Genomic DNA, 25,174 nt, shown 5'->3' with positions numbered 1-25,174 from the left:
CTGATTGGCTTCATACAATGAAGCAAATAACCAATCCATTTTGTTTGATCATGTAAAATTCACATATGATTGGTTATAAAAGCAAGAGAACTTTTTGATGGAGTTTTTGTTCTCTGAGCTGGATGGTTTGGTCATGGAGCTGTCATCGTCCTTCTGAACGACATCATCAGCACAAACTTCGGGTTGAAGTGAACTTTATTCAATGGTAAGTAATTGTAAGTAATGATTGTCCTATTTTCTATGGTTAATAACTAACTCTGTGTTTCTTCTCATTTTCCAGCTACCTTATATATCCTTATGTGTTATTTTTAGTTGTCAATTGTATTACTTTTAATCGAAAGACATCTACATTCATGCTAGGCACCATTCTAGTGTAATGAAAACTAGTACATTAAAGTAGCTAAAATAATGTATTGAAATTTTAACATGATCTATACCTTTTGATAATCCGTAGGTAAATGGCTTAAAAGCTCTGACTTTTTCGGTGCACCAGTTACCTATAGAATAACAAAAAAAATAAGTTGACCAAATAAATTACATTACAAGTGTTATCCACACTTTTTATTTGCGTAATAATTCACTTATATATACGGTGAACTGAAAATAGGTATTAGAATGCCATTATCAAAATAAATATTCCATAGTCGTTAAATGATGAAATTCCTCTCTACTTATACTAGTGGTAATGATAATGTCGCTAGCGGTGGCATGAACTTATGGAAACGATCAAGTGTATCATCGGTTTACAAACCTTCGTTCTAGTATAGGACTCTACAGTGGTGTACTTCCGCGATCCCTCACACGAGACTCGAAACAAAGATCTTCAGTCTTGCGAGAGAAAACTTAACCTCTAGACCACCGAGCAGACATCGAACTATGATCATCCGCAACGCTTCATCCATTGTCTGAGGTTGATAAATGTCTCCACCTGACATGGATTTGACTCCACTGGTCACGGCTTCACACTAGGACTCCAGAAATTCCATTTTGAAACAAGTCAATAGTGAGCAAATGATTGTTATTAATATGGGGGATTTGTGAAGATTGTAGTATCTTCACTATTTAATTCACTATTCGATCCAAACTATATATTAACACAGTCGTATGCTGGCCAAATGATCTAGAGATCAAGTGTTTGCGTACAAGATTGAAGGTCCTGTATTCGAGTACCGCGTGAGGTATCGTGGGTACGTATGCTGAGAAGTCCTACACTAGAACTGCCATCTAGTGCTTCCAAGTCTCACACACGGACGCCTAACCTCTATACCCCTTGAGCCAACATACAACAATGTTAATATATAGTTTAGATCGGCTCAACTATTAAAGTTACTACAATCTCCACAAACCCCCCATTTTGTTAGATATTAATTGGTTTTATTTCATTTTCAATTAATTATCCATTAGCATTAATAACTATCACAAATTGACTTTTATATAAATCATTATAATTAGAAGGAAATAAAAAACCCATGTATTTGCACTAATTCAATGTTGATATCATGAAGAAAAATAATGATAAATCATAATTTATTCAACAGACTTATTAACAGAAGCGGTTTTTGTGGATATTATAATAATTTTAATAGTTGAAATCATGCATCAATTGGAGCTAGACCATCATGGAAAACCTGGAAGCACTGGACAGCCTTTTCTTTCTATTGTGGGACATTAACACCTTTGGGTGTCAGTCAGCTGAGTGGTCTGGAGGTTAAGTGCTCATGCGCGAGACTGATTGTTCCTGGGTTTGAATCTCGCGAGGCGGGATCGGGGATGCGGACTGCTGAGGCGTCCCATAACAGGACGAAAAGACCATCCAGTGTTTCCAGGTTTTTCATGGTGATCTAGCTTCAATTGACACACGATCTCAACTATTAGGATTAATAATCAATTTATTTTAATTGTTTAACTAAAAGATAATTTGTTTATATCACAGTTTTATATTTTAGAAGTTTAACTTACATTGCCAATATCTGTTTGTTTATTTGAATCATTAGTTAATGGTTCAATCCTCCTAGTGAATGATCCAATAATTGGCTTAAAATATTAAAAGAAAATTAAAAATTATTAATTCGTTATAAACAAACTATTTTTATTGTGATAATCGTTAAAATGTATTCTGTTATTCAATAATGGAATAAAAATAGTCACTATTCAATATGATTAAGAGAAATAATTACCAATTCATCTGTTTTATGATTGAAATCATGAGACAATTGAAGCTAGACCACCAAGGAAAACCTGGGAGCACTTAATGGCCGTTTCGTTCTATTATGGGACTCCTCAGCAGTGCGCATCCACGATCCCGCCTCGCGAGATTCGAACCCAAGACCTATCAGTCCCGCACGCGAGCGCTAAACCTCTAGACCACTCAGCTGACTGGCATTCAATGGTGTATATGTCCCTCAATAGGACAAAACAGCCGTCCAGTACATCCAGGTTTTCCATTATGGTCTAGCGTCAATCATGATTCCAACTATAAAATTACTAAAATCTCCACAAAACCCCTTTCTGATAATTCATCTGTTTGTTATAGAAGACTGATAATATAATGAATGCCAAAACTAATCTATGATAAATGGATACATTCTAGTAGAAAACTATATTTCTTCTTAAATGAGGAACTGTAATAGATTGAGGTACTTTATTAGATACCTTGTATTGTTTTATATGTAAATGTACAAAAATTGTGAATTAGATAGATTCATGCATATCAGTTTCTTTCCTCTTTTTTCCTTAAACGAAAACAAAACAAATTCCTATGCTATTTTTTTCCTAGTTATAAATTTGAATAGAGTAGGAGTAATGAACGTGGTAGTATAATAGGAATTCAACTGTTTATTTTCTCTTTTTTAGATATAACAAAAGTCATTAAAAATACAGTATAAGTATACATGATTCGTTTTTTTGTATTGGTTATTCGAATCTTCCCGTTGATGTTAGGGATTGCGATTAATCAGTCACTTGTTGGCATATATACATCCTGTACGGAGTTCCTCGATATCTCCTTAATAACAAGCATCATAACCAGAGATTGATGGTGATTGTAGTGGAATCCAAGATTCCCGTTTTGTCTTATTTGGGACTCATCAGCTGGATGTATCTGTATCCCAGAGTTGATGTTCACTTCAGGACTTTATACAGGAAAAAGTAGGGTTAAACATTTAAATGTGGAGTAGCAAAGTAATAATTGTCAAAGAATTAAAAGTTGTTCAAATGGTTATTTATTTATAGGTCAAGTGTATGAATATTCTAGAAGACAAAACTGAGAAGAGTATGAAAATAGAATTTTTCACAATTCTAGCTCAAGTAATATCTATAATAATTGAATAAGGTACAAATAAGAAGCACGAAATAACAAGTTGCAATTAAGATTGTGGCTTCAACAAAACTGTACAGTCAAGTTGTTTGGTTACTGATTGTCAGTGTCATGTCTACTGTAGAGCAAATGAAGAACAGTTGCATTATTATGAACGTATTATCATTCTAGTCACAATTTTTGTTCAATAAGTTTGCAAGTATGAACACAGACCCTCCTTTTCGTTATTGCATTGTCTATCCTTCGACAAGTACATGTAAACAGGCAGACACAATTGTAGATAACATAAAAACGTAACTCTGATGAAAGTTTGTCGCAATAATATCAATAGTAACAATAGTATCAAGTACCATTTATTAAAATTTAATGACAACACATTCCGCGGGAAACCCGTTGAAATTTAGTGTACACTGATAACATGTCAAGTCGCTCAATTAATTGCAACTTTGGAATTATATCATTTCTAAAGTCCTTAAACTCTACTAGACACAGATGTAAGTTGAAATTTGGTAATTCTTTCAAAGCCACTCATAAGTAGTCATGAGATTATTGCTTATTCGGAACTATTGAATAGTCGTTAGATAATTAAATCATTACTAGACCTGAAGGTTTAAAAGTTAGTGGCATTTATTACTGTAGATTTATAAACCGAGACAAATATTCCTACTACTTATCTGGTATCAACCTTCATCGTTTACACAGTAGGCAAAAGATATGAATTATTATTCTCTTAATTCGATTTCAAGAGATTAAGTAATGTATAATTAGCTCTTACCCGATTGGATTCAAAACCGAGTACATGGGTCCCTAAGTAGCAAGACAATTACATTACTTACCATTAATACATGCCAATTTACGTATACAGTTTGAATCACTACATATTCATCTTAACAAATAATTGGGTTTGGTGTTGATGATCAAAAATGATGCTGTTTTTGTTAGTGATAGTGAAACGTTTTGTCGTTTCCAAAAAAATAGACACATACTTCAATTGATATAAAATATTCACATTAATCTGAATTCTTTTTATCTAAACTTAGGTCTTAGTTACTTTATGATAACAATATTACACATATTACATTTGGATATAGAATAGTGAAAAAATATTTACTCATCTTCATGATTCATACTTTAAATAGTCTATATTGTTACACATTATACTGTAGAAATATGGTTTTCTTCGATATGAGTACATTTATGTTTGCTACTATAATAATAATCATAAGCCCAATCCCAAAATTGTAGATATGTCATGATGTAACTACCTAATCTATAAGATCTTACGTGGAGATCATATCATAGTCTACACTGACTTATCCTATCATGACAATCAGCAATATAGAGTCTAACACATCTGAAGATCACATTTTGGGCATGGTAGAGAGTAATATATTAAGTACAAAAACAAGAGATTAAATGGAGTGACCACGCCTGCATGGACGAGCTATGCCATACTGATCCATTGTTGCCTCGTTCACCAATACTTACTTTCTCATCATGTTAAATGTTGAATATGAATTTTATCACTTATCTAATATTCAGCTTCAAAGATTGTATGGTTAGAAGCAATATCACTACAATACTAACATATCATACATAGTAAGTAATACACAAACATTTTCATAGTTGAAATCACGAGTCAGTTAAAGCTAGACCACCATGGAAAACCTGGAAGCACTGGATGGCCGTTTCGTCCTATTGAGCGACTCTTCAAGACCTACCAGTCTCACGCCAGAGCGCTTAACTAGTAGACCATTGAGCCGGCATCCGATGGTGTTAATATCTAACTTCAACCAATCCACGAAGTTGAGCAACCGTTCACCAGTTGTCTTCAGTGAGTTGAAATCTCACAACAGACCTGGTTAAACTCCTGGGTTCGAATCTCGCGAGGTGGGATCGAGGATGCGCACTGTTGAGGAGTTCCACAATGGGACGAAACGATCGTCCAGTGCTTCCAGGTTTTCCATGGTGTTCTATCTTCAATCGATTCATGATTTCGACTATGAAAACACTGAAATCTCCACAAAACCCCTTTTAATACACAAACATTAAACAGTAAAATGTATACCTATTATTTTAGTTAATTGATCTATGAATCTATTCTAATGGATTGTTTTATAAAAGCTTTCATAAAAATGAAATAACAACTTTGTAAATAATAAATTTGTATTGTAGTTCATTTGTTTACTGTAAACAATTCCATTTGGCTAGAAATACTTTCATCGACATTTAGAAGTTGAATATTTTATGGTTTCAAAAGGGTAAAAAAGGTAAATAACAGTTGGTGTTTATTTATTTTTTTGCAATGAATTTTACATTTTTCATGATAATAGAAAATAATAACAGCTAACAAAAAGAAGGAAGAAAGGAATTTCATGTTGAATATTTGGCTTTTAATATCAGAAAGGGTTTTTCTGGATATTATAGTAATTTTAATAGTTGAGATCATAAGTCATTTGAAGCTAGACCATCATGGGAAATCTGGAAGCACTGGATGGCTGTTTCGTTCTATTGTGGGACTCCTCAGCAGGGCGCACCCGCGATCCTGACAAGTCCTGCGTCCGAATCTCGCGAGGTGGGATCGTGAATGCACACTACTGAGGAGTTTCACAATAGAATGAAACCGCCATTCAGTGCTTCCAGATTCCCCATGATGGTCTAGCTGCAAATGACTTATGACCTCAACTACTAAAATTGTTTAACTTTTGTTTACCAGGATAAAAATCTGATACTAGGACTAAAACAGTCATCGAGTGCTTCTAGTTTTTCAATGATTGTTTAACAGTGACTAGATCATGACCTTAAGTGAACATTTAATTTAGTAGTCATTCCAAATAGTAATTAATAACTATTAAGAAACCATAGTAAATTAAAGAACACTGGACATTTGTGTTTTCTTATTCAAATATTCTTTTAATAGGTTTCGTTGACCTTACATAATATGAAATTCCATTCTTTCTAGTGTTGAGGTGATCCAAAATTTTCTCGCGATAGACAAGAAAGGCTCAGAAAACATTAAGAAGCATTTTATCCAATCAGCGTTTGACTAGAAGTTTTGCCATAAACATCATGAAGGTGAAAAATCACATGTAGAGTTTCTGATTGGCTGATTACTACACTGCTACTATGTTTAATAGCAATCCAGAATTTTCAGGAAAACCCAAGGACTTCTGAAATACTATAAAAACCCTATATTTTCTGTACATGAATGAACCTTTGGAGTAATGTGCTTCTTGCATATTTCGCGCCTTTTCTCTCGTGTTCAAGTTGCTGTATAGATTTAGCTTTGGGGTTACGAGAATAGCTTAGAAACCGAGTATAACGTTCAATTAGCAAGATTTATCATCCGGTTTTTATGAGAAATATGATAGATTCAAGTAAACAAAACAAAATTCAGTTATTATTTTTGTTTTACTTTAAACTTCAGTGAATCTAAAGACTCAAAGATGATAAAAAGAAATCCTTCTCTTTGAACTTTTACTAACTCTTGATTATCAGATTAAAAAAGCCACTGATATCTGTTTTTAGGCTAATTAAATGTTTGGATTTACCACCGTGAATTAAATATAAATGCTGTATGATGTACTAAAATTTCGTAATAGAATTACTATTTGTGACGACAGCCCCCGGGTGAACTTAAGGAAGCTCTTAGAAGCTCGGAAAGAGCAGAAGACATTCGGTTCAATCATCTTTTGGGAAGGACATTCCAGAATCTTGACGTGTAGCTTACTGATCGGACAAATGTTAAGAACTACTGCACGTGGATTAGATGACTATGGTGATGATTTCGTTTTTACTAAAAACTATAAATAACTGAGAGTTTGTACAATATTTGACACTGTTTAGAATAACATTTCTTCTCACTCGTTTTTTCTCACTTTCGGCTTGGATGGTTCTAGAGTTCTAGTGCTCAAGTGGTACGCGTTATGACAAGAATCTAAGCTCTAAATATAACGCTATTAATATTAAATTAAATGATTATTTAATTAGTGGACCTATATTAAGCTGTCACGAAGAAAGCACAAAGAATAATATTTAATCTTACTTGGTACACAGAAAGTAAAATGTTTAGAAAAGGGTTTTATTTTTAAACCTTTCATTTCATCCTTACAGTATTGTTTTAGTAAAATATATGAAGCACTGAACAGTTTGAAGAACACTAGAGTGAATCATCTACACTGAAAAAAAGTGTTTAGTAATAAATGTATTGAGTTTTTTGTATCTTGTAAGATGATGAGTTATATTCAACCATTTGCTTCTTAAGAAAATGCAAGGCTGATTTCAAGCAAAATGTTAATACCGTGTCACGGGTCAGCGGTCTAGAGGTTAAGCATTCGCGCATGAGACTGAAGGTCCTGGTTTTGAGCTCCGAATGGAGGATCGTGGATACGTATTGCTGAGGAGCCCCATACTAGAACGAAACGGACGTTCAGCGCTTCTAGGTTTTCAATGTCGGTGTAGCTTTGATTGACTCGTTAATTCAACTTTGAAAATACACATAAGTGTTCTCGATTGAATGACCTAAATTAATCTGCCAATACTTATTAAAATCATTTATAATTATTTGGTCACTGAGTTGCAATGTGATCACTAGTCTAGGTGACTCGACATTGTGTGCACAATGTTGAGACAAGAGGTGATGTATAAATATATCTGGATGACATATCATCAAATCCACCGTGGAGTACCAGTTCCTCCAAAAATACAAGCATATCTTAGTGAAAAGTATCAAATGTCACGAAACCAAGGTCCAAAGTTTCTTTTCAACCTACTCTAACAAACAATCAAATATTAGGTATTTCTTTCCAAGTAATAATGCTATCACGACCGGTGCTCCTTGTTAAATTATCATAGCAAAGGGTTTTTCAGCACAATTTACAATCCTTACTGAAAATTTAACTGTTATGTCCCGTGGAGAATTATGAGTGGTAACTTTGAGGACAATTTATGGATCAATATGATATGTATGTTTCCTATTGTACAATTGTTAAGTAACTAAACTATTTATATTTGTGTTCCTCTTATCATAAGCTTTATTTTGACCCATAGACTATTATTATACGATTTACCATTCTTGAGTTATCCTCAGTCTATCAATTACTGTTCCCCCTATTCACAGCCTCATTTGGCCAAATCTTGTACAAATGTTATTTCCTATTTTATGGTACCATGTGGTCAGTTTGCTTGGTATATAAACCCAGTATGTTTGTGAATAATGATCCATATTGTAGAGGCTGTTATTGGTGTTCTGGACTTAACTGGCTGTGCTAGATAGAAAGCAGGACTGAAAGGTACTCAAGACTGCTCATACAGCTTTTGTGTATCATTGGGTGATCAATAAAAATACTGCTCTCTAATTGGCAACCTTATAACGTTCATATATTAAAGGGGGTACGCATTCATTCGATATAACATTAACCATAAATTTTCCAAATAGACCTATTTTAAGATAAGATGATGGTTGGAGGTGGTCAACAGGAAACCCTGAACCCGGGTTTCGTGCTACTTGGCACTCATCAGCAAGCTGTACCTGTAGTCTTGAGGGAACTGGTGCTCCCTGACGGATTCGATCTCGTGTCACTACGCTTCACAGTCAGAGACGTTACCACTGAGCTATTGGGGCCGCGACCGACCTCTTGTAGGACTGAGATGTAATCACAATTGATTGATCACTGGGTGGTGATCAATGTCATGCGTGTCAAGTCCTTCTTAGTGCTGGTCGAATGCCATCGATCGGGTCTAGGGTTTCCTGTTGACCACCTCCAACCGCCATCTTATCTCAACATAGTGCACGCAGTGTCGAGCCACCTAGACTATTGGCCACATTGCAACTTGATCGATAGGATTCGATCGGCACTAAGAAGGACTTGACACGCATGACATTGATCACCACCCAGTGATCAATCAATTGATTTCTATTTTAAACATTCCTATATTTGAGTTAAATGACTATTTCATATCTGGTAATTGGAATTCATCATCGTAGCTTAATACATGTCAATAATTGTGGATTCTTTTTCTTAATAATTTCTTCTATAAATCCATTCAAATCAATCAACTGATCCTTCTTATTATCAATTATTATCATACAAACATTTAGTCACATAATTATTCTCTCCAATTCATCTTATAATGATTCAAATCCATATACAATGTTAGTATATTTTACAAAATATCTACAGTGGGGATAACATACTACTGTTATTTCTTATTTTCACCACAGAAACAACAACATGACTTGGGACCTTTATAATGGATAATACATAGATTTATGTAACTAAACAATTGTTACTAATTACTGTTATTGATTATTTTCACAAACATGTGGGACAAAATTTTTATTTTTATTTTTTATTTTTCAGATGAACCAATTGTGTAGATACAACACAAAACCAGTAAATACATCTTTTTCGTAAAGTGTTTCCATAGTGATATCACAAGAATAAAAGCATAATAGTATCCTATAAACTATTTTAGTTCCATGATATTATGATTTATGGATACATTAAAAAACAGATCACAACTGAACTATATCAACAAGAGATGAATCAATTGCAGTCCTAAATAACAATGGGAAGATACAAGTAAATAATACTAAGTGAATTGAACTATACAGTTGTAAATTTCTAAACATATTAAATGACTATCATCACATATTTGAACCAGTTTCAGCAAATAACATAACGTATGGTAATCAGAAAGGGTTTTGTGGAGATTTAAGTATTTTCATAGTTCAAATCATGAGTCAATTGAAGCTAGACCACTAAGAAAAACCTGGAAGCACTGGACGGCTGTTTCATCCTATTTTGAGAATCCTCAGCAGTGTGTATCCACGATCTTGCCTCGCGAGATTCAAACCCAGGACCTATCAGTCTTTGATAACTTAGAGTTAAGTAATATTAATATTATTTAACTTACTTTATTACGTGCAATTCCATGTGGTGGAACAGGAGGAGCTGTAGTATTTTGTGAATTCGAAGCAACAGCTGCATTGAATTTTGCTTGAATAGGTGTATATTTTTGTGAATTACCATAATTGGCTGTTCTAAGTTGTGGTGCACTTGGTGTACGTTGACTACTACCATATTGTCTAAGAATACCAGTTCGTGCAAATTGATTGTTATCATTAGTTGAATTTACTTTACGTTGTTTTGATAATTGTGATTGTTGGCTATTTTCTTTTTGAATGGAATGATTTCCTGTTGTTCCATTATTAAGACCAAGAGTAAATATATCTGTAGTTGATGTGGCAGCATTTGATTGTGTCATAGCTTCAACTTGACGTATAATTTCTCTAACTGACGGTAGAATGTGAGCTTCATTGTCCTCCTTTAATTGTACAATGAGTTAATGAAATGAAAGAAAGTTGTAAATATACTGTCGATATATATTCAATGTCATGTTGTCATGCTTGTTCTGTTTAAAAAAAGGGTATTCGACTAACTAATCTATCGAGTAGTTAAGTTTCATTTCTAATTTAGGTATCTAAAATTATTGAGGTAAAGGTGTAAATGAAGTACTTTTATCACAAACATATCAGTCTGATGACTTAATTCTAGTATAAACTAATCAGGTGAGACTACAATTTATGGACGACCTTTGAGCAACGCTAAAATGACCCTGAGAATGTCCACCCACCAACTAGGACTAAATAAGGGTTATAAACCAGTTTGAGGAATTAGAATTATGATTTACAGTTGACGGTTAGGGCTAGAAATTACACTTAGAGTTTTCATCACGAACTGACATCAGCTAAAGTGTCAAAACATTATTTAGCCAAGTAGATGAATGAATTTATAAGGTTTAACAATGATAAAGAATATTACTATAAATAGGTATTGACTGAGGCTACAGGCCTTCAATACAAAAATTTGACTTGAAGAAGTCTAACATAGAAAGTTCCTAATAATGATCAGAAAGAACTAGAAGTGTAGCAAGTAACTTTCCACTTAATGTAGTTTATTTGATGATATTAAACAGATATTATTTGTTGAAAGCATGAGTCAATTGAAGCTAGACCACCAAGGAAAACCTGGAAGCACTGGACGACAGTTTCGTCCCATCGTGGGACTCCTCAGCAGTGCTCATCCACGATCTCGCCTCACGAGATTCGAACCCAGGACCTACCAGTTTCGCGCCAGAACACTTAACCAACCACAAAACCCCTTCAGATATTATTTAGTTAAATGTGTGTGCAAAATGTGTAAGATACTTCTCTACGTGATAAATGAGCGCATAACTGAAATAGATGAAACGATAATTACATGCAAAGTAGCCACGTAACAAATTTGATGGACATACAGAAGATTTATCATTCTAACAAAGGTAAACGAAAGGGCAGTATATACACATATATATAGTATTTTTATTCGTGGGATTATTAATATGCTATTTATAGGTAACTTAATCATTAAATTCATTTAGTATTGTTTCTTTGAATATTCCCATCGATATGTTAGCACTGCAACTGGTCAGTCTCTAATTGGCATATGTGCATACTGTGGAAATTGCCTCGATATAGCCTAAATTCACAATCATAGGAAGCAAAGATGGATAGTGGCTAGCAGTGGAATTCAGGACGCGCGTTTCGTACTATTTGGGACTCGTCAACTGGATGTACCTGCATCTCAGAGTTGATGTTCACTCTGGGACTCGAGCTCAGTACCTTTCGCTTCAAACGCCATCGCGTTATCCACTCGTCCACTGAGTCCTGATAGCCACTTGCTTGTGCGATAGGGTGAAGTTCAGTAAATGCTGGAAACCATGACAACCCTATAGTTTAGTCTGGTTGTATCAATTACCGAATGCGGTTACATTAAATAAAATTACGAAATCTAATTCGTATAGCGTAAATGACTGTTCAGTATCCTTCTGGTTATCAAAAATTTAGAAAATAAGTTGTACAGCTACAATAACCTTAAAAGATAAAACTTTTTTTAATATTAGAAGATTACCTCAGGTGCATCAGAAGAAAATGAATTCACATTGTTATGTTTAACTCTAGAAGGTGAAGAACCACGTCGTTGTATATTTGTAACATTTAAATTAATTTTTTGTGATGTTGCTGTATATGAGTTTTTTTCTCCTCCAGAACTTGGAATTAAATTATTTTCAGAAGCTCGAAAACATGTTACAGGACTGATGGTCGGACTTGGACCTGGACTAGGCTGTGCACTTCTACTTCGAGCAGGGATTGTCACTGGCCCAGGACGACTACCTGATGTATATATCTATAAAAATGAAAATTGTTCACAGATTATTTAATTGATAAGACAGAGATATGAAATAAGAGATATGTTCATATATAGACCTTTAAAGTTCGAACAACAACAACAACGATAACCAATCTTATCTTTTTGTGATACTTTGTTAGGATCTTGTCTAATTAAAAACTGGAGCGGATCTTATACTCTATTAAGTTTCCTAAAGTATAGTAAATGTATGTACTGTGGACATGTACCGTAGTAACTCTGGTTCATAAATCAATAAAATCAACCATACTGATGTGTTATTTCTTCCTATTCCATGTGAATACTATCGATTTTATGGAGTGGACAAAAATGAATGTAGTGTTAAATTTCTTAAAACTATTTTTTTTTCAACCTGGGATCTGATAAGGCATAGAAAAAGACTAAACTTGGCTGAAATTGTGAATTGAAGCGGAATACAAGAAAGCTCTGATAGGGATAGAAATAGTTTAGAAAAAACAAATAAAGACTTCTTTTAAATTTTATTACTTTCAATAAAATATTTTTGGTAATAGGAATCATAAAATTATGGCATACGGTCATATGGATAATGATATGGTCATATAGATATGAACCTTGGAGGTTATCATCAATTACCTAGTGATGTAAGTTATTATCCAATTGAGTGAATTTCAATGTGTTATAAACTGTAAGGATATTGCTTATAACTCTAGTGTTTCTTGTTATAACAGTCCTTCCACTTTTTACACGTATGTGGGATGTTAATTTACCTCAGACGAATATCTACACTAGATTCCCACCCAGTGTCTATTCTACAGGACTTCAACACAACTTAGATCAAGAACACAAGATTAGCCTGACTAGTACGTCAAAATATTTTCACATCGAAATCCGACACAATCCAACAACAAGGAACAGTCAATCAATAACAGTCCATCAATAACTGTCAGGATAGGGGAATATATAACACGTATAACACCTGTCACACTATCTACATGTCTGATTCATCAAGACAACCAATCATTGTCATTCTCGCCCACACATCACAATGGTTAATTGATTTTGGAAACTGTTTTTGTCATCAACTTAACATGTTGGTGAACTATCAGAAGTTACTGAAACATTAAAATGTAAAATAAAATAAGCCTAATATTATTTCTATACCTATTGACTATTCTTAGATGGTGTTTCTATAGTTGGAAAGAGAAATTGTCATTAATGGTGTTTAAATATATCTCCGCCTGTAGCTCCTCCGAGGGCTAGTGCCGGTCCTAAGCCCGGATAAAGGAGGAGGGTTGGGCATGGGGTTAGCAACCCCATCCCGTAGAAAACTAACTCGCTAAAGAAACGCTAATCAGAAAAAATTATTCAAACCACTAAAACTCTGCCCCGGGAGTTGAAGGATCCGATGCAGACTTAAAGGCGAGGATTGCTAAAGTAAAGGAAGCATTCCTACAGTTGAACAAGATATACAGAACTCAAAACAACTGCCTCCAAGCCAACATCAACTTCAGAATTATCAATACACTTAGTTCCGCTGTGAGAAGCTGAAACTTAGAGAACTACTACAACCATCATCAAAGATGTACAAGTATTTATAAATAGTTGTCTACACAAGATACTCAATGTATGTTGACCGGAAACCACCAGAAACAACCTACTGTGGGAGAAAAGAAACCAGCTTTCATCTGAAGAGGAAACTAGGAAAAGATGCTGGAAGTGACATACATTGAAGAAATCATCAAACTGCATCACGAAGCAAGCACTAACTTAGAATCGGGTATGAAAACGGAAAAGTAGAAGACCAAGGAATACATTGCATCGGAAACTGGAAGTGGACATGAAAAGGATGAATAGCACCTGAAAACAACTATAAGGGTGGGGGACAGAATTGGATGAAGAATTCTGGTACTTCACAAGGGATAACAGGCGTAAATCAGTGAGTAAGAATCTAGGTTTCATCTTTTGATACTTGGTAACTCAATGAGGTACATTGTTCAGGGTTGACAATCGTACTTATTGACAACTTGTGTACTATTACTATAGATCCGTTTTGATTACTGTATACAAATTCCTTCGATCTTTTTAAATCTAAATTATATCAGAATTTGACGCGATCTCCTTGAATATCTGGGCTATCTGTTCCTGTCATCTAGATATTTCAACAAGCTATCTGTTTCCTTATTTGTTTTAACAGAAAATTATGTCAATTAATTGTATAACCTATGCAGGTGAGTTTCTGAAAAGTGCACAACATTTCGTTGTACAAGTTACAAAAGGCCCAATCAGAGATATCATGGTTGCTGGCATGCAATATGCAGCGAGATGTCGATCGACTAGACAGCTAACATCTAATTGACGATCACCCAACATTTATCATCAGGATCGACGAAGAAGTAAGAAACGGAAACTTGTTGAAATACTTTGTGCTAATAATTCCATATTGTACCGAAAATATAACATTGAATAAAGCTAATAAATGAATAACATATCAAAAATTATTCACATCCTTATCTGATAACTATCTACTACACTGCTCCTTTCAACATTTTTTCGCTGGTTTATTCACCTTCACTACATTGTAAACAATAAAATTAAATCACTTTCCAGTCCTTTCTATCATTACTAAAATTTATTGCTTAGGTTACATTCAACTTCCATTAACTGAACAACTTATATTGACCACATAACAGATATAGTTAAACTGAATATTTCAATGTCTTGATTAACATTTTTCGCCGTTCAAGGCAAATGTAACATGTGCTTACTTTCTAAAATTCTATTTACTTCTAACCATATGTAATTCACTAAATGATAACAGACATCGTTAATAGTCTATAATCTTGAAAAAAATACACATCTTGTTTTATAGTTGAAATCATGAGTCAATTGAAGCTAGAGCACAATGAAAAACCTGGAAGCACTCTACACCCGTTTCATCCTATTGTGGGACTCCTCATCAGTGCGCATCCACGATCTCACTACGCGAGATTCGAACCCCGGACCTATCCGTCTCGTGCGCGAGCTCTTAACCACTAGACCTTATTTTGTTCTTAAGATTTTCTTTTCGTAATAACTAGTAAATTTTTTATATTGTATTTGATGTTTCTATATATGATGGATTCATTATAATAACACATTTTACAGAAGCTTCCAGGTTTTCCATGGTGGTCTAGATTCAATTGACTCATGATCTCAACTATTAAAATTACTATAATATCTACAAAAACCCTTCTGATATTAATCAACATATGCTCACTAGTGACTGACTTCAAGAGGTATTTCCTGAAGTTCTAATGAGAAGCAGTGACCAGTGTATTTCAACCAGGTCTGTTGTGAGATAATAACTCAATGAAGACAATGGTGTATATGTCGCTCAATTTCATGGATTAGTTGAAGTTAGACATTAACACCTTTGGATGCCAGCTGGCTCAGTGTTCTAGAGGTTAAGCGTTCTCTCGCGAGGCGAGATCGTGGATGCGCACTACTGAGGAGCCTCACAATAGGATGAAACGGCCGTCCAGTGCTTCCAGGTTTTCTATGATGGTCTAGTTTCAATTGACTCATGATCTCAACTATTAAAATCATTATTTATTTATCTCTGTTTAATATTACCCATTGAGGATTATAGTTTTTAACAATTTTTAAGTTATATTCCATGGTAACATTTTTATAAACACTGAAACTCTAACTGAAATGAAACAATTTTTCAACTAACTGTCAACTAAGATCGTCGGATAAATACAAACACACACACACACAAACACACATGAAGGTATTTATTGATTGTATAATATTAATTTACATCTTACATCTGTTATATGTCAAAATGTTTACCGGAGCAGTAATATTATGTAAGATTATTAGATGAGTCATTTTCATGTAGATTATTCATGAATTAGCACAAATAGTTTCACAGTATTTGGGCGCCGAATTGATGTAAGGACACTAAAATAGGAATAATCTATTTGTAAAATCTCAGCGAATGAATTTTCTAAGGAAATCCAATGTTTCGACTTGGTAATCTGGTTCAAGCTTTTTCAAGGAACTAACTAACTAACACCTTTCAGGTTTATTGTCTGTTTATATTACTTATAATTAATACACTGTATCTAGAGAGGACTTTGACAAAACAATGTATGTATAAATTTACTTAGTATTGTTTGTTTGGATCTTCCCATTGATGTTTTTAGGACTGCAACTGGTCAGTCTCTAATTAGCATATGTGCATACTGTGCGTATTGCATCGATATGATTACATTCATATATGACAGTCAGTTTTATTACTTTCAATGTATGTATATATCAGAAGGGGTTTTGTGGAGATTTTAGTAATTTATAGAGTTGAGATCATGAGTCAATTGAAGCTAGACCACCGTGGAAAACCTGGAAGCACTGGACGGCCGTTTCGTCCTATTATGGGACTCCTCAGCAGTGCGCATCCACGAACCCACTCTCGCGAGATTCGAACCCAGGACCTACCAGTTTCGAGCTGAAGCCCTTAACCGATAGACCACTGAGCTGGCATCCAGCGGTGTTAATGTCTAACTTCAACTGATTCACGAAATTGAGCAACCATTCACCAATGTCATCAGTGAGTTACTATCTCACAACAGACCTGGTTGAACTCCACCGGTTACTGCTTGTATGTATATATATGTATATATATGTATGTATATATATTGATTCATAGTCAGGGAAAGAGAAAATATACATGTCTGATTAGTAATCACATCAACATTAAATTCACTTAGTATTGTTTATATTAAAATAAAGCATAGGGATTTGAAATAATATGGACGTCACATTTTAATGGGACTATGGTAATAGCAAAGTGAATGATAAGAATCAATGTTTCTATGTGACTGTTTCTATGTAAATGATTATTATTATAGGGATATGTGTGATTTTCTTTCATATACAGTCATATATGACAATTATCATTATAACTATATATTGTTTCATTTGTTGTAGTGTATTGAACATTGGTATTGTAGAACTATTGAATCATGTTCAATTATGACCATTGAAGATGATGATGATGATGATGTCACAATTCTAAAGGTCAGTAAAAACATTTTATTCATAGACGATGACTGAACTAAGTAACTGTTTAGTGTTAGTAACAGCTACTACTGTCTGAACTGAGAGAGAGGTAAACAAAAAATCAGATTTTATTCAAATTCACTAAAATCATTGATTTTTTCCAACCGACAATCAGACAAAACAACTAATTATATTCATATATGACAATCAGTTTTATTACTTTCAATGGAAAATTGAGATGATTTTTATCAGATGGCTAATTGGTAACACTTTCTAATAAGTGTAGCATTATAAGATTAATAAATGACAACTAAATAGGCTCTAAAATGTTACATAACTTTATATAGTTGAGATCATAAGTCGATTGAAGCTAGACCATCACGGAAAACCTGGAAGCACTGGACGACCATTTCGTCATATGCTCACTAGTGACTGGCTCCATGACGTATTTCCTGGAGTTCTAGTGAAAAGCAATAATCAGTGGAGTTCAATTAGGTCTGTTGGGAGATATCAACTCACTGAAGACATTGGTGAATGGTTGCTCAATTTCGTGGATTGGTTGAAGTTAGACATTAACAACGTTGGATACCAGCCGGCTCAGTGGTCTAGAGGTTAAGTGCTCGCGTGCGAGGCTGACAGGTCCTGGGTTCGAATTTCGCGAGGCGGGATCGTGGATGCGCACTACTGAAGAGTCCCACAATAGGATGAAATCACCGTCCAGTGCTTCCAGGTTTTCCATTGTGGTCCAGCTTCAATGGACTCATGATCTCAACTATATAAAATTACTAAAATCTCCACAAAACCCCCTTCTGATAATTTTACATAACTATTGGGTTTGTGGAATTTTGTTGACTGAGGTTGTTTGAAGGGATGTACAAAGAGTGATAGCTTACATGTAGAGAAGGGAATGTAAGCGGAAATAAGCTGAAAAGTGAAGTTAGTTTGCTACATTTTAATATTTATAGCTGATTCTAGGAATTTGTTCATATCTAAGTACCTGTTACCAATTAACATAAAGTGTGTTCATGTAAGACACATGTAAGATATAAGGGGAAATTATTGAAATCATTTCATATGTGAATATGTCTCCTGTTTTAATACACGAGTCGTTAACAAACATATCTCCGTTTGTTTTTTTATTTTCAACTGTTAGCTTACGTGTCACCGTCCACTATTAACGTTGTTTGTTTGCTTTCCATTCATCTCACTCTAGTGTATTTAAATCATTCATATTGGCGACATAATTGAGGTAATCCTAGTGTTTCAAGTATTGACTATCTTGGATATATTTCAATTTATTCCCATTAACAACCATAAACATTTAAGTTAATATCAGTTTCTATCACAAAGTCATATCAATTGAAGAAACATTTAAAAACCAAGAGAGTACTGGACAACCTTTCTGTTTTATTTTGAAACTCCTGAGAATTACCTACTCAAAACTATGACAGAGATTAGAAATAAGACCTTAAGATCGTACGAAAGGTGTGTTGCCGTAGGTCAGTGACTTGAAATCCAATAGTTTAGAATGTTTAAAATACTAAAAAACTGAATTTAGTAAGTTAATGACAATAGCTTATGTCTTGTACACTGTATTTCATGAAACCGTCAACCATTCTATGTAGTAATACCCTTCTATACTTGTAATTGTCTACCAATTATATTCCTTTCACAAAAAGTATAATTTTATTATTATTATTACTATTATTAGGTGTATTTTGGTATCATTACGAAATGATTCGCTTCTTAGAACGACATATCTTTACATATTTGGCCGAAGAAATGTGCTCACCTAAGCATAATCTACACATAGTTCAATAACACTTAGATCAGTCATTTTAATTTTATTATTTATGATCGCACCCGCAAAGACTATCCTAAGGAATACGGGAAAACCTACGGTCGTTTTAATGTTAGCCATGATGTTTAGGAATCCGACTAAAATAAGAAATCAGAAAGAAACTATGAAATAATTTAAAAGCAATTAACAAACGACTATGCTGTAGTCTATTCACATTTGTTTAAACTGTTTGCACCAAGAGCTATATTTATATGTTCAACACTAATCAATTATAAAACTATTTTGATTCTGGTAATAAAATCATTCAATGTTTCCTGTAATTCATTATATTATTTCATTCCATCCAACCGAACCCAAAGTACCACACATTTAAGCTTGGGTATTGATTGCATAATTCTTGATACTCATCGGTACCAGAGCCATTACCGGCAGTTTATATACACCATATAATCTGATTTTCATTGCTAACTAGATCCAGTTAGGTAGGTCGACAATTTGATAGCTAAATTATGCAACTCAACATTGATTCACACAGTTTTCACTTACAGATGTTTATAGTTAAGCGATTAGCAGATTTCAATCAGTTTAGATTATTAACCTTTAATAGGGTTGATTTTAGAAGTTCTAATTCTTGACTTGAATCAAACTAGTATAAACATAATTGTTACAATACTCAGTTGTGTGGCATTACTTCGTAAAATGTACAGGAGTAACCCCATGAATTGTTAATGTCTTAAATAGTAATGAATGTAAGACAAATAAGTTAATATGGGCAACTCATTGTTTCTATTAACGAGGTATATATAGTGAATGTAGTGAATACCGGAATTAAATAAGTCAAATACGAGAATGAAGTTTTAAATACGTATATTTTGTACAATTGTTGATCATAACAGGCAATCCGACAATCGCAGTCAATGAAGCGAAACAAGATGACGCGCAGTGGAGTAGGCATGTAAGCCAACTCCCTTTAATTAAACGTTACTCAATATTTATAGTCAAATCGAATCGAAGCAAAGAAAGGCAAGGCAAACGCTACACGAGGCGAAGAGAATACTTAACAAGGTCAAAGATGTAGTTTAAGAAGAATGAATAGAATACTTTATCCAGAAACTAGAATAACCTATGTGGGTTCGACATAGGCCCAGCCACTACAATGAGTAAAATGTTTTAAAAGTTGCTTTATCACCACAGTATATGATATCTTATTGTCATGTTATTGTCATTCTAACTAGGCATTCAAACAGTTGGGGGGGGGGTATAAATGTACTTAGAAGTCAATAAGCAATAATCTAAACTATATCGAAATGTCGTGACATTCTTCTCACTTTTGTCATATTGTCTATCTATGAGGTTATTTTATTGGATTCCGATAACAGCTAATTATATTTAAACTGAAAATAACATAAAACAGGAATAAATATATTTAAGCTGCTAATAACTAATTCAAGGAGTGACATTTACAGAAAGATTTCTAGCTACATCATTGGTTGTCATATAAATGGATCGATCACTTATGGATCACAACAATTATGTAAAAACCGATAAATCGATAAATCTAATTGTGAAAAAACAACTCGAGCCAATAGAGAGTAAACACAGTGGAAAAAAACAGCTGTGAAATTAGACCAGGATAGGTAAAACTATCAGTTGACATGTTGGTAAAAAAACCCCTGAACCAATTTTTAGAAATTATTGATCTAATTTCTAGTGTTTAGTACGACGGTTTTAGATAGATGTTTAAAGAACTGTTTGAGAAAACAGGGATTTTGATGTGTGGAATATAAGTAGTCAAAGGGATTTCTGACGTTTATTATTCAAACGAGATATAGATATTTCAGAGTTGAAATTTTCATTTCGGCGGTATCATTTACTAGAACTGGATGATGGTATTTATGGTTATTTTTTATATATAGTGGTCTATAAATAAAAAAAGGGAATTATTACATCATTTACAGGGGTAATCACAGTAAAGAATTATGGATACTTTTAAGGTAGTGGCTCATCTGATTTTTATGGAAGATTGAAATTGAAAAAAATGTTTGATCTAGATTAATCCAACTGATCTAAGTTTGGTGATATTTGGTACTTTGTGATAAGATCCATGGAATTTTATTGTTTTTTGATCAATATATAACATCAGTCAATGTAAATTACGAAATCTATTCAATTACATAAGCTACTACTACCAAATTCCCTGGTACGGCTAAGAAAGATGAGAGTCCGCTCTCCCTCTCCAAATGCTCTCTCATGGCCACGTGTATATAGTCTCTGACAGGGAAGTCCTACTCATTGCCTTCTCGTGGCGAGGACGTTGTTTACGAAATTGAGAGGATGAATGAATGAATGTTCTAATCAACTTCAACTTTTAAAATAAAATGAATAAAATTGTTACTTCTTACTTGAGCTCCTTCTCTTGTTGTCGAATTAAGTGTAGTATCTGATGGAAAACGTTTTTGTGTTGCATTTCCATTATGAAGAGTTTGAATTTTACGAAAACTTGGACCTAATGAAATTGTATAATAAAAAGAAAAGAATAACTCTGTATTTCTGACTTGTAAAGAATATTCTTTAGTTATAACAATTTATAAAATACACGTAAATGAATCGAATTTGAGAGTAGAAAATTCAATTTGTTTTCTTGTTTATACAACAGTTACGTAAAAATGATTGGATATTTTAAAGCAATGGGTAATTATAATTTATCAGAAGGGGGTTTTATGGAGATTTTAGTAATTTTATATGGTTGAAATGATGAGTTAATTGAAGCTAGATCACCATGGAAAACCTGGAAGTACTGGACGACCGTTTCGTCCTATTGTGGGACTCCTCAACAGTGCGCAACCCCACGTCGCGAGGTTCGAATCCAGGACATATCAGCCTCGCTCCAGAGCACTTAACCTCTAGACCACTGAGCCGGCTGGTATCCAACGTTGTTAATGTCTAACTTCAACCAATCTACGAAACCGAACAACCATTCACCAATGTCTTCAATGAGTTGATATCTCCCAACAGACCTAATTGAACTCCACTGATTATTGCTTTTCACTAGAACTCCATGAAATACCTCATGTAGACAGTCACTAGTGTGCATATGATCATTATCAGAGGGGGTTTTGTGGAGATTCTAGCAATTGTTTAGTTGAAATCATGGTTCAATTGAAGATAGACCACCATCGAAAACCTGGAAGCACTGAACGGCGCTTGCGCGCGAGACTGATAAGTCCCGGGTTCGTATCTCGCGAGGCAGGATCGTGGATGAGCACTGCTGAGGATTTCCATAACAGGACGAGACGGTCGTCCAGTGCTTCCAGGTTTTCCATGGTGGTCTAGCTTCAATTGACTCATGATTTCAATTATAATTTAGTTTAGTTAAATGGCAGGAAACTTAAGTCCAAACTATCCTAGAGATAGTCATTAACCGACAGACATAATAAAGTATACGTTTCTTCTGTTATTAAACCAATCAACATTAATTGTCAGTTTATTTCTACATCAAGAAAGTATTTCTCACTTTATTATTTATAAAACTTTGATTCATAATCCTAAGGTTTATTGTTTGCAGTTTGAATGACTCCAAATATTAGACGTAATCATGAATAAAATTATGAATCTTAAATGTTTAATCTGGGATTTGAATTCAGTACCATCAACTTCAATCGCCATCGTTTAATCCACTTAGTATCTAGGTTCAGATAACCACTAGCTTGCGCAATGGGGTGAAGTGTAAATTCATTTTTTATTGTTTGTTTGTGTCTTTCAATCGGTGTTTAGATCTGTAAATGATCTGTCTGTTATTGACATATGTTCATCCTTTGAGGAGTGCTAGCCACCATTTATTTTTGCTTATATTGCATGTGACGTAAGGTAATGTCGAGGTAATCCGCATAGGGTGCACATATAACAATAAGCGACTGATTAATTACAGTCATAAACATCAATGGGAAGATACAAGTAAGCAATTCCAAGTGAATTTAAATTGTATTTATTTAATAATTTTTTATTGCTACTTTAATAAATTCTGGGCCCCCAAATGCCCTGGTACGGCCGGGAGTGGGGAGACTCCACTCTCCCTCTCGAAATGCTTTCACATGTCAACGCGTATATAGCCTCTCCCAGGGAAGTCCTACTCACTACATTCTCTCTGAAGGGGTGTTGTTTATGAGATCGAGAGAAAGAAGAGCGAATGTCCGATGATAAAACCGGGTTGGTGGGCACGGAAAGTTCACCTAGAGGAGTTGGAGAACCCTGATTCCGAACCAATAGTGCACATAGTCTCCAGTATCCTGAGGGAACAAATGGTGTATAAATCAATCGTTGGTCACCGGCTACCATGAGACTTCATCTCCTCATGATGCTCTACTTCATTGTGGATCATATCTTTAGGTCAAAGGCTCCGGGTGTGACCCCCTAAGGAAACCACCTGCTTCAGTTTGGGCACCTCGGCAGTATCACAGCCTTCACACAAATCAAATGAGATTCGTGTAGCGTATATCTATTTAGTTCCCCTTTGCACCAATATTTATGTGTTTAAATAAAATAATATAATAACTCTTAATTGTAACTAAAAAATAACCATTTAACATTTCTAGCATATTGCACATAGACGCCATCTGAATGAAATTTATCCTACACCTAATATATATATGGAATGAAATGAAACTATTGCCAAATCTTCATAAATTATAAATTCATCTATCAAAATTATTTCCACATGTATAATATTCTAATGGTAGAAAACATTGAAACTTAACTAATGAGATCATCTTGTCAAAGAATTTCTTTTGGCGCCTTATTAAAATTTCTCGCTTTGTTTTAACGTAATATTAGTTTAGACAACAGTTAAAATGTAATTCTACAAATGATACTATTTTTAGAACCATTCTTGTTAGTAGTCTGTTGAAAATGCTAAAATTAATTATAGGCAAACTGATTAGTTCAATCACTCATAAACATTTATTGTATGGATTATGACAAGGTTGAAATTATGGTTCATTTCACATCATAACATTACAACTTTTTACACTAAATTCAATTGGAAATGGTGTGAATTATTAGGTTGTTAATTTTTTTTTCTACTAAAAGTGAATCAGTCTTGGTTACTATATGGGTATCTTGTTCTGATTCCCTCGATATTAGCCATTATAACACAAGCTGATATATATGGATAAATTGAATTTGGTTACTAGTGGTACTGAGTTTGAGTCCTGGGGTGAATATCAACTCTGAGATCAAGGTACCTCTAGCTGACGAGCCCCAAATAGGACGAAACTTACTTACTCGATTCCACTGTTAGTCACATTTTATCTATTCCATGCCATGTTCTTATGCTAAAGCCATTCTTCCAGACTTGTAAACATACTCTTTTCGGAAGGAACAATACATGATGCCAAGTAGTTTGAGAATAATACCAAAACGATGTAAATTCGATATAAAAATAGATCACTCATTTTTATAGTTTGGAAACATGTGCAGATACTGAATATCAAAACATTGTTTCTAGTAGCTGACTATAGAGTTAGAGAGAGATTGTCAACAAATTTAGAAAGTATTTTGTGGTAAAATGTATTGATATATAATTACCATTTAAACATTATAATTATTATCCAGCCGTACCGTCGTATATATATGTAGGCTATCAGACGAGGGAGCTTATCATTTGCAGATACAGAAACCACACACCTGGAAGCACTGGACGGCCGTTTCATGCTATTGTGGGACTCCTCAGCAGTGCGCATCCACGATCCCGCCTCGCCCGATTCGAACCGAGGCTCGAGACAGCTAGGTCCTGAATTGGAATCT

The 25,174-nt window shown here is 34.3% G+C and overlaps 1 protein-coding gene across 1 annotated transcript in view; it reads right to left on the bottom strand.

The window, feature by feature from the left end:
* Positions 1–431: 431 nt before the first annotated feature.
* The window catches only part of Smp_161510 (hypothetical protein), a gene marked incomplete at its 3' end in the record, with an annotated part of 62,129 nt that continues 37,386 nt past the window's right edge, over positions 432–25,174 (bottom strand). The window contains exons 4-7 of the mRNA XM_018790605.1: positions 21,775–21,878; positions 12,271–12,546; positions 10,235–10,645; positions 432–497 (exon numbers count right to left, since the gene is read on the bottom strand). Of these exons, the coding sequence (XP_018646120.1) occupies positions 432–497; positions 10,235–10,645; positions 12,271–12,546; positions 21,775–21,878 (857 nt within the window). The remainder of the gene's footprint in view (positions 498–10,234; positions 10,646–12,270; positions 12,547–21,774; positions 21,879–25,174) is intronic.

Source organism: Schistosoma mansoni (genome assembly GCF_000237925.1).
Source record: "Schistosoma mansoni, WGS project CABG00000000 data, supercontig 0049, strain Puerto Rico, whole genome shotgun sequence".
NCBI classification, from domain to species: domain Eukaryota; kingdom Metazoa; phylum Platyhelminthes; class Trematoda; order Strigeidida; family Schistosomatidae; genus Schistosoma; species Schistosoma mansoni.
Note: the sequence above shows the minus strand (reverse complement) of the source record. Positions and strands in the feature narration are given on the sequence as shown.